This window comes from Tinamus guttatus, unplaced genomic scaffold (genome assembly GCF_059628265.1).
Source record: "Tinamus guttatus ecotype Peru unplaced genomic scaffold, ASM5962826v1 Tinamus_guttatus_pri_ptg000384l, whole genome shotgun sequence".
Classification (NCBI taxonomy): Eukaryota; Metazoa; Chordata; class Aves; order Tinamiformes; family Tinamidae; genus Tinamus; species Tinamus guttatus.
The window spans coordinates 2,708,484-2,724,151 of record NW_028288918.1 but is presented as its reverse complement, the minus strand read 5'-3'; the positions used below and the strand labels follow the sequence as shown (position 1 = coordinate 2,724,151).

General features: G+C 36.6%; 1 protein-coding gene across 15 annotated transcripts in view; it reads left to right on the top strand.

The window, feature by feature from the left end:
• The window catches only part of KDM6A (lysine demethylase 6A), a 142,695-nt gene extending 128,827 nt beyond the window's left edge, over window positions 1–13,868 (top strand). For 8 of the 15 annotated variants that reach the window (XM_088530674.1, XM_088530669.1, XM_088530682.1 and 5 more), the window contains 6 exons: window positions 852–1,000; window positions 1,957–2,071; window positions 3,779–3,966; window positions 5,185–5,326; window positions 9,335–9,461; window positions 10,204–10,604. In XM_088530674.1, coding sequence (XP_088386800.1) covers window positions 852–1,000; window positions 1,957–2,071; window positions 3,779–3,966; window positions 5,185–5,326; window positions 9,335–9,461; window positions 10,204–10,500 — 1,018 coding nt within the window. In that variant the 3' untranslated portion in view covers window positions 10,501–10,604. Of the gene's footprint in view, window positions 1–851; window positions 1,001–1,956; window positions 2,072–3,778; window positions 3,967–5,184; window positions 5,327–9,334; window positions 9,462–10,203; window positions 10,605–10,636; window positions 10,716–12,702 lie in introns of those variants that run through there. The other 7 variants (XM_088530684.1, XM_088530679.1, XM_088530681.1 and 4 more) reach the window with 2 other exon arrangements.
• Window positions 13,869–15,668: the final 1,800 nt, after the last annotated feature.

Below are 15,668 nucleotides of genomic sequence, written 5' to 3'. Positions count from 1 at the left end.
TTTAATCCGGATTTGAGACACACTCTGAAAAAGAAGGAACACTGCATCTATCAGATCCTATCTGATTATTGCAAATCAAACTATTTTGTTTTTAAGCAATTCTAAGGTAAAATAATTTTCTGTTTTTTTTCTGTCTTTCAACTGTTCATACTTTTAAGACTCTGAGTTGCTGTTTGCAGTACGATACTCTTTCCAGAAAATGAATGCATGCTTCTCAGTAGTTAATGATAACCTGCTTCTGAAGCATTTCAGAAAAATGTTTCAAAGTATTCCAAATAATTTTGAGAGCACGTTTTGGACACTATTTTTTTTTTTTGTTTCAAATCAAACTCTAACTAGAATTAAGTTCCATAATATATCCAGTAGTATGTCTGGTTATTTGAGTGACTTTACAGAGCTCCAGACTTGAAAGTTCAGGGAATTTTGTGTTCAGAGATCTGCATTTTCATTAGCATGCGTATTCAGTTCTTGACCTGTGTGTGTGTAAGTTAAATGTTACATCGTTTGGCCCTGGAAAGCACCGTTAACACAGTTTCTGAGGAGCTTAGAGGGCAAACTGGTGTTTCCTTGCGGAAGGAGCATTCCGAGGGTTATTGTAAGCCTGCTTCTCTGGTAATGTAACGCCAGTTACATTTACTGTCCAATTCAGTGAAATGGATGCTTGAATTTCTGTCAAGTAAGGCTAATGTATTCTGTGAACTTCCCTTACGTGATGCAAAATTATATAGCAACTGTTTGTCTACTTCTTTATCTCATGTGTTAACAATCTTTTTATCTGCTGCTTCCATTTCTCCAGCCTCTCCTAGGAATTTTCAGGATTCACAGTTTATCGATTTGCTATTTTGCTGCAGGTGGAAGTTGCAACTCCATGAACTGACAAAACTCCCTGCTTTTGTACGTGTGGTATCAGCAGGAAACCTTCTAAGCCATGTTGGTCATACCATCCTGGGAATGAACACAGTGCAGTTGTACATGAAGGTCCCAGGAAGCAGGACGCCAGGTGAGTCTCTTTCTGTGGAGTTTTCTACAGTTGTGGTTTCGGTCTAACTGCTCTGTGGTTTTTACATCTTTCATGGCATACAGAAGCGTGAGGCATATTCAGTGTTTTGTAATTTCCTCTTCAACTGAGTTTTGCATGTGCAAAGTACTAGCTGGTGCCATCATGGAAACTGATGGATTTCTGCAATGCATGGTATTTACCATAATATTTTCTTATTAAGAAAAGGGAAAAAAAAATGGCGGGATGGTATACTTGGACCTTATTTGTATTGCGTGCCTTGAAAGTTTTTACAGGCTTCTGCATAGATCTTGGGTAGTTACAGAAATAAGTATACATTTACTTTCTAGATTCTTTATTGTGTGAGGATAAAATTTAACCCTCCCTAATGAATGGTGCTATGTTAGGGCATTGGCCTAGGACTTGGAAGATCTGGGCTAAATTCCAGGTCCTGTTTGTAGTGAAGTATGGCTTTGGACAATCCCATTGGGGTTTATGGTTCAGTTTTCTAGCTGTCAAAAGAAGATAAAGTTCCGGCCTTTTTGCATTGATTTTGGAAACTCTTTAGGACAGATTTTCTTACCAGTTGTCTATTCAGTGCCTGAAGTCATGAAGTTTTGCTCTTGTACTGGGACTATCAAGAAAAAAGGGATCTAAGCTTGAACTTCCCAATGCATTTATTTCTACTAGAAGGGAGTTGCTGAATTATTGGTCAGATTAGTGTTTTTAGCTTTTCATTTTCCACAAACTAACAAAAACAGAATTCCCAGTAGCTTAGTTGAATTTCCTAACACTATGAAGTCTGTATAAATAGTGTTTGTAGGTGACATATACAAATATGTGCATATTTAAACTGCAGTGTACTTTTTTAATAATTGTAGCTTACTTTGCATTTTCATAGAATTATTTTGATAAAATCAACCTGACAAAAAGTATGTTTCTTTTTCTGTAAATTTCAGGTCATCAAGAAAATAACAACTTTTGCTCAGTAAATATAAATATTGGTCCAGGTGACTGTGAATGGTTTGTTGTTCCTGAAAGCTACTGGGGTGTCATGAATGACTTCTGTGAAAAGTAAGCAGCACGTGCTACTCTTTCCTACTTCTAGAAGGTTTTTGTTTGAGTGTTCTGTGACTTTCTCAGGCCTCAGGGGGAAAGTGCTCACCGAGAGTGCTGTGGAGGAGGACATTATTTTATGTTTTCCCATGTCATTAGTAATCTAGGATTTACACAGAATTACAATACAGAATTTGTGCAGTGCGCCAATTCTTGAATTGCCTTAGATGCTCTGTGATAGCTTTGCTCTCAAATATTAACAGTAGGTATATTATTTGTTTTTTTGAGAATACAGGAATGAATGTAATATGAGAAGCAAGGAATTGATAGAAAGTGTTCATCTGGGTTCAAGATTCAAATTTGTGCTTTACTGTGGCCAGGGGGATCAAAAGTTAGTACTAGCGTAGGCTGTCTGCTACCTGTGTGCATTATATGGCACCAGTCCAGTTTTTCTGCTAGGAACATTTCCACTTTAGAAAATACATCATAGTCCTTGCTGTTTATTTAGGTGTTTTATCATGCATATGAAAGCTGACCATTTAGTTGTACCAGATGGTGATCCTTCTGTAATGATTTTAAGGCTGTTGCAGTAAAGAGTAATGGAGCAAAGTTTGGGAGAGGGAGGGTCAAGGGAGTAGGAGTAAAGTATTTTCCTGGTGATCGACATTGTTGATTTTTATTATGATTAATGTTCATGTTGTTCACGAGTCATTGGTGTCTATCACAGTGTACCTGGTGACTGCCTTAGGTGAGGTGCACTGACCATTAGTATGGGGCCAGTGCCAGCTCCAGGTTCACTTGTCTCAACTTTTCTTCAGAAGTTTTCCAGAGCGTTGCAAATTCTTCTCGGTCTCTCTCTGTTTTGTGCCTACCAACAAATGCTTTTGTTTCATCCGCCTTTTCAAAGGTTACCTGCTCTTGAAATGTCTAATTCTGTTTGTAATGTCTCTGATGGTGACAGGCGTTTTACCCCCTCTGTGGCACTGTCGTTCTGAGGCTGACAGAGAAACTAAGGGCTTGCTGCCCTCATGAACTGTCTGGTGTGTCTGGGGGAGGCACTGAATGGTCTAAAGCATAGGATAAGGAAGGGAAGGAATTATGTATTTTACATAACCATAACAGAAGGCTCAAGAGCTTATGATATATGGATATGGAGGTATACGGAGGCCTTTGTGGACACTTCTCAGGAGGGGCCGGACACAGCATAAACATGTGCTTGTCAGTGAAGCTAATACCAACAGGTCACTTGTTGTGTGGATGAGCTTCGTACGCTGTGTCAGCTGGCAGCGTGGTTGCATATTGAGCACTGCTCAGAACAGAAAGCATCTCTGAGAGCTGTATGCTACACCGTTACACAATAAGTCACTCTGGTTAGGAAGGAAGCAGTCGGCATCAATGTCACACTAGGTTTCAGAAAAAATGTCACTACCTCAGTATTAATATTGCTGGAGAATTCAAAAGAAAATGGAGCATAACTGAAAGTCATAAACTCGCTTCACCCGGGCAGCCAGATGGGTAAACGTTTTAGTATCTTGGAGAATGTAATACATGGGATTAGGATCAGGAATTTTAGAGATGAAACTCTCCCTTTGACCAGGCCTCCAGGGTCACTGATTAGATGCAGAAAACATTTCTGTGATGGTGATCAGGTAATTTCACTGAAGTACTGACCACTAATACATCTACTGATAAATGCTGAAGACTTTATTTTTCCTGTTATTTCAGGAATAATATGAATTTCTTAATGGGATCTTGGTGGCCAAACCTGGAAGATTTGTACGAAGCCAACGTCCCAGTGTACAGGTTTATTCAAAGACCAGGGGATTTGGTGTGGATTAATGCTGGCACCGTTCACTGGGTTCAAGCTATCGGCTGGTGCAATAACATCGCTTGGAACGTCGGCCCTCTTACAGGTATGGTCGAATCGTGTATATGTTGAAGTAAATTTTATTATTCCCTTTATGGCACAGAACCTGCTCTTGCTTTTCGATCTGCCATATTTTACTAGATCAAAAATGAATGAGCAGTGTTTTAAAATACTCCACATGTGTTGAAACTCTAAATAAATGAGTAGGTAAGAAGCGAAAGCAACAAGAATGTGGTTTTTTGCATGATTCTGTTTAATAGATTTTTTAAATTAACCATTTTGTAACAAATAATGTCAGAATAAAACATGATAAATGAGTTGATGCACACTGTCTGGTAGGCCATTTCTGTAACTTTCTCTCCCAAAACTTTCTTTTATCCAGCATACTAGGCTATAGGTTGCATATATGTTGAGGACTGAAACCTCTAATTAAAGTCTTAATTTTTCAGGACAACCAATACCTAATCACTGTTGAATAAAAATATCAGGAAATACAAACCATTGTAAGATTATTTTTGTTCAGAAAGGAGTGTTAGCTGAAATCCCATTCATAAGGTGGAGTTAGAGCTTTTTTTGGACCTACTGCTCTAGAAGTCTTTAGTTTTTAAGCATTCTGGCAGTCAAAAAAGGAGTATTTCAAAAAAATGTTTTCTTAAATAGTTTAAGGCATATTTTTATTGTGTTATGATGCAATATGGTGTATATCATGACAATTACATGATTAACTTACGCAGAGCTAACACATTCAGACACAGTAAGTTTTGTAAAACATTAAAAAGAGTTGGAGGACAGACTCTCATTGCTTAATGAAAAAATGTGCTTCATCGTAAGAGACCTCTCAAGGTGTGATCTTCCTTTTGGAGATATATTAAATACCATAGCACTGTAAAATTATGATAATGAATAGATGGAGGTGCAAATGTAGAGTTTTCTTATTTGAAATTTTTGAAATTTAAATAACCATCTTCTTTAAGTGGTGTTCTCTGTTCACTTAAAAATCTAGCACTTGTCAGTGGCTTCTTGCTTTTACAGACAGTAGTTGCTCTTACTGTTTTATTACTGTGTTACTACTTCGTGTTCTTAAAGCATCTTAAATACATCTTAATAGAAATTTCATAGAACTTAAATGCAGGTAAAATGACTGGGTCATATCGAATGCAGCTTACGCGAGTGCTACAAAGATTATGAGGATAGTCAAATTACTTTGGGAATAGTTGCTACTTGCTTCTTAACAGAAGGCTTCTGTGATTTTGTTTTTGTGCAGCTTGTCAATACAAACTGGCAGTCGAACGGTACGAGTGGAATAAACTGCAGAGTGTGAAGTCCATAGTACCCATGGTTCATCTTTCGTGGAACATGGCTCGAAATATCAAGGTCTCAGATCCAAAGCTTTTTGAAATGATCAAGTAAGTTTTACTTGAATGTTTAGCCATTTCTCTCCTAGCTCTACGTTGTTACTTCAGCACTGTAGATCAAACATAGAGCAAAACTTAATTTGTAAGTAACCCTTTATAAGACTCTTCCATCTCTGAGGAAAGGTGAACTTTGAAGCCAAAAGGATTTGATATTCTGTTTGTTAAAAAATCCATGTATAGATAACATTAATTTTATTGTAGCATTTGATGTTATTGTGGCATAGCTTTAGAGTTACCTAATTCACAACACTTTTAATTTACAGAGTAATTTACAGAAATAAATACTTTAATTTACAGAAACTTTAATTTACAGAAACACTTGACTGTAGATGAAAGAATCCTTCAAGAATACATATTCAACTTAAAAAAAATCAAAAAGTCTTCAAACCAAATGTTAAGTTCAGAATGAGGAGCTGTAGTTATTTTTACAGCAAAATTAAATGTAGTTTTAGACTTCCAGAACCTCTGTTTAGTTAAGATTTAAACACTATCATTTGGAGAATCCAATGTAAATGCCTTAAAGATAAGGAGAAACTGGAAAGCCTCCATCCCCTTGCTTTTCCTCTGAGCAGTGGATTAATTGATGTGTGATACGATAATCAAGTTTAGTGATATTTCTCATAAAAAGGAAGAGAGAAACTGAGTTACACTGTTAGAAAGGAGGAGTAGTAAGGATTGGGTAACCATAAGCTGTTGTTTTTACACTTCTTTTTCAGGTTGTCTTTATACATCTTCCCAGACTCAGAAGGCCTGGAATGTAGAGTTTCAAACAGCTCTAGAGTGTCTTTTGTCAAAATACAATTTTAATAATCGGGCACTTGCATTTTGCATTTGCACAAGTGTTTTTGTTGTGATTTAGGCTTAAAAGGGTAAAAACTTAACTGAATATAACATCCTTCTCCAAGAAAAACTATTAAAATGTTTTAATAGAACAACCACAGAGCGCAAAGCAGTTGTTTCCTATTGTCTGGCTGGCTGATAGCAGCTGAGCTTTTAGTGAGATACCTACATTGTAGATGTACATTACAAGTGAGCAAAGTCAGTAAGGAACAGATAGAACCTGTTCTTTTTTAGCAGTTCCTTTTACCAGTCTGCTGAAACTACTTCTGGTTTCCCTGTGTTAAGACAGGAGAACAGTTAGACAATTTTCCTCTGAAACTGCTTGTCTGAAGGAAGAGAAAACCAAGCAGCAAGGAGATATTGTTCATTTCTCCTATGATTTATAAAATACAGTCATTTGTATGTATATATGTGTGTACATACCTACATATGTATGTGTAAGCACTTGAGAAAGTAGGTTCCGATGCAGCTGATGGAATTTCAGCTTGAATAGCTGAATTTCATTTGTCATCGGGGGAAAAAAGTATCAGTGACACAGCTGTCATCTTCATGCCAAAAGGCAGGTCGGTATCTAAAATTACATGTCAAAGGTATCTGAAGTGTTTAGAGAGTTTGACTTCTGTCTCTGAGGGTTTTAATATAGCACAAAAGATTAACTCCTGGAAAACTAGAAAGCAATTTGTAATTCCAATTTGAAAGATAAATATAAATATGTCACACCGTCTTATGTGATAGTCAGCACTACAGAGGAAGTAGACTAACATGTAAATTATAACACGAATGCCTGTGGACACTAAGAAGTAGGTTAATGATAAAATAGATTAGGAACAGGAAAGAAGTAATAAAAGTAAACTTTACTGAAGAAATCTGAAGCATCTTTGTATTTTTTTAAAGTGCAACCTAGTACTTATTATCTTGTTAGAGAAAAGATAAAAGAGCAAAAACTGAAACTTTTTTCATGAGATGTGTTTTGAAGATCTGATATGAACACAAAAATCATGAATGGGACTACAGACAGCCAAAATTTATTAAAACTTGGCTGAAGGAGCACAGTTCTCCAGAAGAGAAAAATAAACAGCAAAATGCTTAAATGGAAGCTAGGACTTTTACAAATGCATCTGAAGAAAAGCAGAAATGTCAAGAGTGTGAGGTTTTCATATAGTTTTAAAAGTGGGTTCTAAAAATAGTTTTATAAATGTGAAAGGACAGGATATGTGAGAAATGATTATACATGAAATCATGAAGCCAGATAGTATGTATTTCAATGCCTTTAGGGAAAATAAACTAATGATAGGCATAAGGAGGTCTGTTTTTCATTGTCAGTGGAACAGTCTCCACACTTTTTATCCAATCTCTTTGGATGCCTAAATAATCAAACAGGCTTGTCACTTCACTTTCTTTTAGAAGAAATCAGGATGATGTCCAATTTAAAAGACTCTACCTCTAATTTACTCATGCACTTTGTCATAACTTTTTAAAAAGCTAACATGAGAGAGGTGCTGGAGTTTTGTTTTTGTTTTTTTTTTTTTTTTAAACTGAATTTCCACTCTGCAGGAGTTAAATCAGACTTAGTGTTTAAAGCCTATACCACTCAAATTATAATGTGAATCTCCATACACCTTTTTAGCTTCCTTTAGGCTTTCCCTACTTTAGGAAATTGTGGCATGCGTCTTCAAAATGGTATTTCACATGCTTTTTCCAGTTCTTTGACAGCATGAAATAGTTAATGTTTACATTTTGAGTGCCACTGCTGAGACCTGAGTTTTGCCAAGTGAAAAAGGAGGAGTAAGTCACTTCCAAGCTTTCGTTTTCAGCTTTAGCTGCAAATTTGGCAAAAATTGCAGATATGTTATATGTGGGTTACGACTTGAGCAAGTCTTTCTCCACAACTATGAAGCTGTAAGCTTGGTTTTAGTTAAGATGAACAGTGTGTTAAACATCAAGAGGAAAGTATCTCAAAGTAAGCCTAAAATTCTGAGAACTTGGAAGCGCTTGAAAGAAACACTTTTTTTTTTTTTTTTTTTTTTAGCACACAATGTATATATTCCATGTTTAGGGATTTAAAATGGGAAAAACATTAAGTTGAAAACATTTTGATAGAACTTTTAAGCACTTTGTTTTCTGTCCAATGTTTATTCTTCTCCTTATATTTTTTCAATCTTCCTTCTGCATCTAATGAGCATGTAATGTAACCACCCTGTGGAGGAGAAAATTAAAGGCTGCAAATGTGCAGCTGAACTAAATAGGATAGCTGAGAGCTAAATATTATTGTAAGTAACATGGTAATTTTGAAATTGGGTGACCTATTTTGCCAACTACTTTATTTTTCTTTTAGAGGGTCTCTGTAACTTACCCAATGCTAGAAAAAAAAAAGTCACACTTTCTACCACACAACACTTGTGTAACTATAAGATTGGGAAGCTTAATTAAAACTTTTCTATCATTTACAGAAGCATAGTGAGGGATTGTTGATTATGATTTGGCTAGTTTTATTTGCAAAATAAGTATTAAAAACCTTTTTTTTTTCTATTTTAACTTCATTTGTTTGTTTTTTTTTCCTATTGAGTGACTTTATTTTCTAGTACCAATCTGGGTAATATTATTCTTTTTCCCTATGCATGGAAGAAGATGCTTGCTACTGAGTTTTGTCTTCCTTCTGTGTAATGTGATTTCTGTCAGAACTTAGGTTTTCAGACTTTGCTAGCTGATAGTTTAGTAGTGTTGAAGAGGCAATGTGGTTTTGGGGATGTTAAATAAAACAGTGCTTTGGATAGGCTATAGGCTGTTTTTCTTTTGAACTTGGCAGGCCAACTTTCCGCTGATAAATTCATGATTCAAAATAAATGATAAAAATCACTTCTGGAAGCCCTTTATTTTACTGAGTTTGAGTAAAGGTTCGTTTGTTCCAGTGAAAAATAAAACCTACTGACTGATGCAGGGAAAGGAGCATTTGTGGAATGGAATCGATTATACAAAGGCCCAGGATCATGTGGGCCGACTTCTACCTCGGTGACATTTCTGGGGATATCCCATGTTCCTGGAAGCCCAGAAGGACAGAAACGGGGTATTCAGGCTGTTTGAGTCTTGCTCTGAAGTTGTTTTTGAGCTGAAGAGGTAACTGAGTGCTAAAGTATTTCCCTGTTCTGATTTTGTTTGTAGGTATTGCCTGTTAAGAACTCTCAAACAGTGTCAGACACTGAGGGAAGCTCTAATTGCTGCAGGAAAAGAGATCGTCTGGCACGGGCGAGCAAAGGATGAGCCAGCTCATTACTGTAGCATTTGTGAGGTCAGTAAAAATCTGTAGTGGACTTTGTACTGATTTAAATTAAGCTTCATTTAAATGTTTGCCTATCTTTTGTTGCTGCTCTTGTTGCTATTTAAATTGTACTTCTGCTTTTAAGTTGTAGTATCTATTGCATGTTGGAAGCACATTATGTGCTGCAGTATTGCCTTGATAGAGCTTTTACAGCAGCCCCAAAAGGACAGAATCTAAGTACATTTGCTTCGCAGGACACAGACTTTTGATGAAAAAAATGATTCTACATCCTTTTAGTAGCAATTTCAAAGTACAGCATAACAGTTTTCACAAAGCTGAAAGGAAAGGAAATGCTCGCTCTGAAAATCAGTTTTCAGTGATGTTCTGAGTGAACACGCTGGGCAGGATGACTGTGTAAGCAAGCAGTGAGTAAATTATGACCTTATTTTACAGGTAGTTTTTAAAAAAAAAAAAAACAGATTTAGTAAGTATCCACCTTACTGAGTAACCACCATTATGAAACTTGCTTTTTAGTATTGACAGACGCTTTCCAGTAATGTTGTTTATGTAGATACCTGAGATGTAATGTTAGAAGTGCTTTTAGAATATTTCACCTCAGTGTCTGAGCCTTAGGAGGATGGAATTTACCCAAATAAACTTTACTTTTTTGTTTGCACATACCGAGTAAGGCTATAAGCATCAAACCATGTATTTAGAAAAAGCTTTTCAAGATGAGATTTTAACAGTTTGCTTTCTGTTTCCTGTCTTATAGGTGGAAGTCTTTGATCTGCTTTTTGTCACAAGTGAGAGCAATTCTCGAAAGACCTATGTTGTACATTGCCAAGACTGTGCACGAAAGATAAACACGAACCTGGAAAATTTTGTGGTGCTAGAACAGTACAAAATGGAGGACTTGATGCAAGTCTATGATCAATTTACATTAGTAAGTCAAATTAATAAATGGGTGCATAAATACATTATTTGCAAAGCAGTCGTAGGCGGTCTTGGTACTCCGTTGTACGAGTACCGTGGACTTTCTGATTCAAGTGGAGGTATGGGTTGTGTGTGATATTTGGAGAACAAAACACTGAAGATTCAGAATGATGTGAAATAGTACAGTAACTTACTGCAGAGCATAACCACTGAGTTTTCAGGAAAAGTTTGATGTTACAATTCATAAAGTTGTGGCTTTAAAAATCCAATAGAGATCACCTGAAGACCATAACTGGATCAGATGGAGATGGGAAGAATCAGGACAGTGAAGCTTGGCGAAACTAGCACCAGGTTCAAGAGCATCTCTAATACATTGGTTGTGGTATGAAGTCAGTATAGCAGCAGAGCATCCTATGCACTCAGACCCCCTCTTTCCCTCCCCTCCCCATCCCTTCCCAAATCAGCACTGTCCCTCTGCTTAGCAAGTGGATGCTCTCAAACAGTTCTGTCTTTGGCTTGGGGCCTCCTTTGCATTTCAATTTAAAGCAAAAGCCTCTTTGCCATTATAGCTTTGTGCTATATATGGCAGCCTCCTGCTTTGAACTGTGTAAGCACAACTGTCCTAATGTTTCACCCAGGTTTCATTGTTTCAGGCAAAGATGGCTTGTTTTGTAATCACAGTGAGAGTGATGCTGGAGTTATTTATGAAAAGCCTTGCTTTTCCATCAAAGGAAGCGATCACTGGACAAAGTATTACAAGAATTTCATGTTGAATTAAATGCAGCAGCCCCGAAACGGCTGTGTCTTTTGATTCATTTCCAGGTGCTGCAGAAAATGTATGTTTGGACAATAATTTCATGTAATACTGGAGTGCTAAGTTGTGAGCTTTGAGCTAATGCCTCAAGGTTCAGCAGCAGAGGATGGTGGGAGTGCAGGGCAGTGTCCTCTGAATTTGATTCTCTTCATTGGTTCTACAGAGCCCCGAGGTGGTAGAACTTCAATTCTTGCTTTCAGAAGCCCATTTTCATTACAGGCTGTGAAATACAGCAATTTCAAAGTGATGATCTATTGTAGAAAAGCATATAAGTAAAGACCTGTTCTCACACAGGACTGCCAGTTAAGTGGAATGGGCAAGAAGGATTCTGCATGTGGAAGGGGAGAGGGAGGAGAGATTTTGTTGTCTGTGTTTATGACGTTATATAGGTAACTGTGTCGATATAGCTGTGCCTAGAGCAGGGGTTCTCAACCTGTGAGCAGTTTCCTCTCTGACCAAATCCTGTACCTGTGGCCATCAAGAGCACTAAAAATTGTTTCATTTTGACATCAGTGCACATTATCACTCCTTTAAAGTGGGATACAGTCTTGATGGAGAAGAGTCGTAGCCTAGTGTTTAATAAATAAAATGGTATCTCTGAGGTCTAGGAGGAGAGAAGAGCTGAGATTTGTGGCAAGTCACAGAAGAAAAATGATCTCAGAGAGAGGGAGAGGGGTCCTGTGTTTGGGGGTAGGGTGCTGGCAGCAAGCATGGGCACCAGCTAGTCTTAGTGTTCCACAGTGACTACCCTGGGTGTGATTTAACAGGTCTTTAAAAACTGTGAATAGCTTTTCGTAAGGGCTCTACATCACAACTCTCGATATTGATGGGCAGGAAAGGAGAAGAAGAGGGAAGTGCCATTAAAGATTCAGTATTTTGCTGGTGATGCCACGAAGTGCACTATAAAGTGCATTACTAGGAAATGGCCACGTATCTCCTAGACCTTCTGCTGAAGCAGGCAGGAGTGAGAGAGACCTGGCTTCCTTCACCCTTGAGAAGCCCTGGGGGGGCTGTTCTCCAGGTTACAAAAGGGTTTGTCCCCAAAACAGGGAACCTTTTTCCACCACTGTCCGAACCCTGTGGCTGCATGTTGGTCTTCTGGTAGGAGAAAAAAAAGTGCAGCCCATCAGGCATTTGGAGAGACATACGGAATCCCCCACTGGTAAACAGGTTGAGAATCCCTGTTTTAGAGCATATAAGATACATCTACACAAGCCCACACAGAGCTTTTTGCTGCTCTAGAAAGATTTATTTTGGTAACTCACACAATATTAACCCAGATATCCATACATTATATTCCAGTCTTCAGTACAGGCAAAAGCCTAATGTAAAGTAGACATAAAATACACATTGTATTTGAACAGGTTGGGAAAAATGCCAATGTCCACTTGAAAAAGTCCTGAAGTAGAAAAGCAGTAGTGTTTATGACTTTAAACTCTCATATTTACTGTCTGTGCAGAACTTGGTTAGACAACTGAGTTTTACACCCTTGTAGAAAAGGTAATTTAATGTTTTCTTTTTCAGGCTCCTCCATTGCCATCCTCCTCATCTTGACATTTTTTCATGGACATTAAATGAAAACTTTTCTGATATTCAGGAAGTGACCCAGTTCTGCACCACTGATTTTTGTAGCTATCCCGTAAGGCTGCTGGCTGAAAGCTGTGTCTATGCAACCTTCCAAGTGCGGAGTGTCAACCAACTGGACAGGAGAGAGCACTGCCTCCTACTCCAGAACTCAAAACAAATAAAGCTCATCCAGCTGTACTTCAAAAAAATAATTCCATGTTTTGTATATATCTGACAAAACTGGCAACGTTATACAGACTACTGACTTGAAGACCACCTCTTTTGTATTTCTCTGTTTCTGGGCTGATGAGTTGGTTTCATCCATTTTTCCCCATCAGAATTTCCCTTGGAAAAAGTACTAGCTTAGCTGGTCATTTCTTTGTAAGGTAGATAGAAATTTTAAGTCTTTCTTTGGGCAACTTTTTTTTTCTTTTTTTTTTAATGTGAAGAGTTAGGTGATATAAATTTTTTTACTGCTTTTATGTTTTTCTGTCTTGTTTTGAAACCATGACGGTTACACTTTTGGTTCCTAAATAAAATTTAAAACAATTAACAGCCAAGTCACAAAGATAAATGGGTTGCACATAGACTAAGGAATAAACTTCAGATTTGTGATTTTTGTTTCTAATCTTGATGTAAATTTACACTATTTATAAATACATATTTATTGCTTGAAAATATTTGTGAATGGAATGCTGTTATTTTTTCCAGATTACCTGCCATTGAAATTTTAAGGAGTTCTGTAATTTCAAACACTACTCCTATTACATTTTCTATATGTAAATAAAACTGCTTAGCATTGTACAGAAACTTTTATTAAAATTGTTTAATGTTTAAAGTTTTTCTATTGTTTGAGTTTTAAAAAGATTTTATGTACAGTGCCCAGTTTTTGTTCTTTTTTGAATCTGATTATATATATTTTATATATACTCTTGTGTGTGTGTATATATAATATATATATAGAAATTTGAATATAAATATGTGTATAAAGATTTAGAGACTAAATTTTTCTCGTTTTAAGTTTTACATCTATGGTAGATTTGAGGTGTCTACTGTAAAGTATTGCTTACAAAAGTATGATTATTTTTAAAGAAATATATGGTATGTATCCTCAAGACACAAAATGACCTTCAGACTGGTTTATTGTTAAATTGCACTTTTTGCAATAACAGACCAATAAATAGTTTCTGCCAAATGTAGTAGTAGAAAATAAGTAATGGCTAGACTTTAAAGCTCTCAAGAAAATGCTGGGTTTGACAGGAAGTTTGGCACTAGTTTTAGAGAAGGAATGAAAAAGGTGAATTTGATTTTGGGTGGAGACGCTATCTAGAATTCAACCAAATTGCAATTTATATATATTATAATATGTTCTATTAACAATTTAAGCATTAAGACTGAGACATCTTGGTGTCATTGTTGACCCCAAAAAAGACGTTGTTTTGTGGTATTCTATTGTATTTTCACATATTTTGTAATACAGATTCACTGGTAAATTTTTGAAGCACTAGGTTTCTTTAGGACAACTTTATAATATATCATTGTAACAGTTTGCAGTTTTAATTATGGTATTTATTTTAATTTGCTCCTTTCTCATCAGCTCCTTGAAAATGCATTAAATCTAAATTTCAAAATTGATAGTTTTCTTATCTATCGGAGTTGACTGATGCATAAGGTCCTGCATCAAACAAGCAATTTCTCACCATTTTTCGTTAGTGGGATATGTTAGAGATTGCACTGTTATTTTTTTGTAACCCAAGTGAAGTGATAAAGGCACAAAGCTTGCTAGGAGTGTATTTTGAGCAAAAAGTAAAGATCGCCTCTTGCACTTGTGGCTGCAAACAGAAGGTGTTCCATGAAGAATCGGTACAGCTTGCCTAAGGCTGCTACAACAGTTTCACTGTAGTTAGGAATTACTTTCTTGCTAGTCCTTAAAACAGTTGGACAAAAGGGTAGAGAGATTAAACAAAACCATATGAGAGATGCTCTTGCCAGGAAAATTATAAGCCAGCAGTTAGGAAGCCAGTATTTGCAATTCTGTAAAGACGCAGGTCTCAGCTCTTGGTAACAAACTACAGATCATATATAGTTTTTTTTTTTACTTATGTATTTTATGCAGTCGTAAATATTGTAATCTTGACAAACCATGCTGCAACTGAAAAGCTACTCCTTTCCAGTAGTCTTAAACCCAAATAAAAGCAAGATAACTTACCTCAACTAATGGTAAACAAACAGTCCTTATTTCTCAGTGATACAAAAAAATAATAATTTCTAGCTAGAAATAATAATTTCTCAGTGATACAAAAAAATAATAATTTCTAGGGAAAGAGCTACTGTGTGTTAATCAGAAGGTCTTTGTACCTTTCTTGCCCTTTGGAAAAGAGGCTATGCCTTTACCAAAGGAAAAAATGCTTCACTACGAGCAAGCAGCCCCAGTGAGTTGAGCATCAGCCACTATTGCTCACCCTGCACAAAGTTTTGTCACGGGTTTGAATTGCTACAGGGCTTTAATACTCACAGTTTTAATAGTTCTTAGTTACATTATGCTCCTAAAATATGGGCAGTTTTCATCTATATGCTGCTATGATTTAGAATGCTTTTGTTTATTTAAAAAGCAAAAGAAAGTGTTTTGAGGTCCAAGACTAACAGAAAAAAAAAGTATTAAAACTTGAGGTACATTAAGACAATGAACTACAAAGGAGCAGAAAGTTGGGTTAGTGAGGGACAGAAATACGCAGCAGCTGAACTCTGGATCTGAGAACTTGCTTCTGGAGGAAAACTGGAGGAGCTTGAAAACGAAGGATCCCGTATGTGGGGAGAAGGATTAGTCACAAGTTTTTGAGCTTAATTTTAATTCTTCCATAAACCTATTATACTTAAAAAAGAATTTTAAGCTTTTATTCAGATACATAATCTCCAATCTTCCT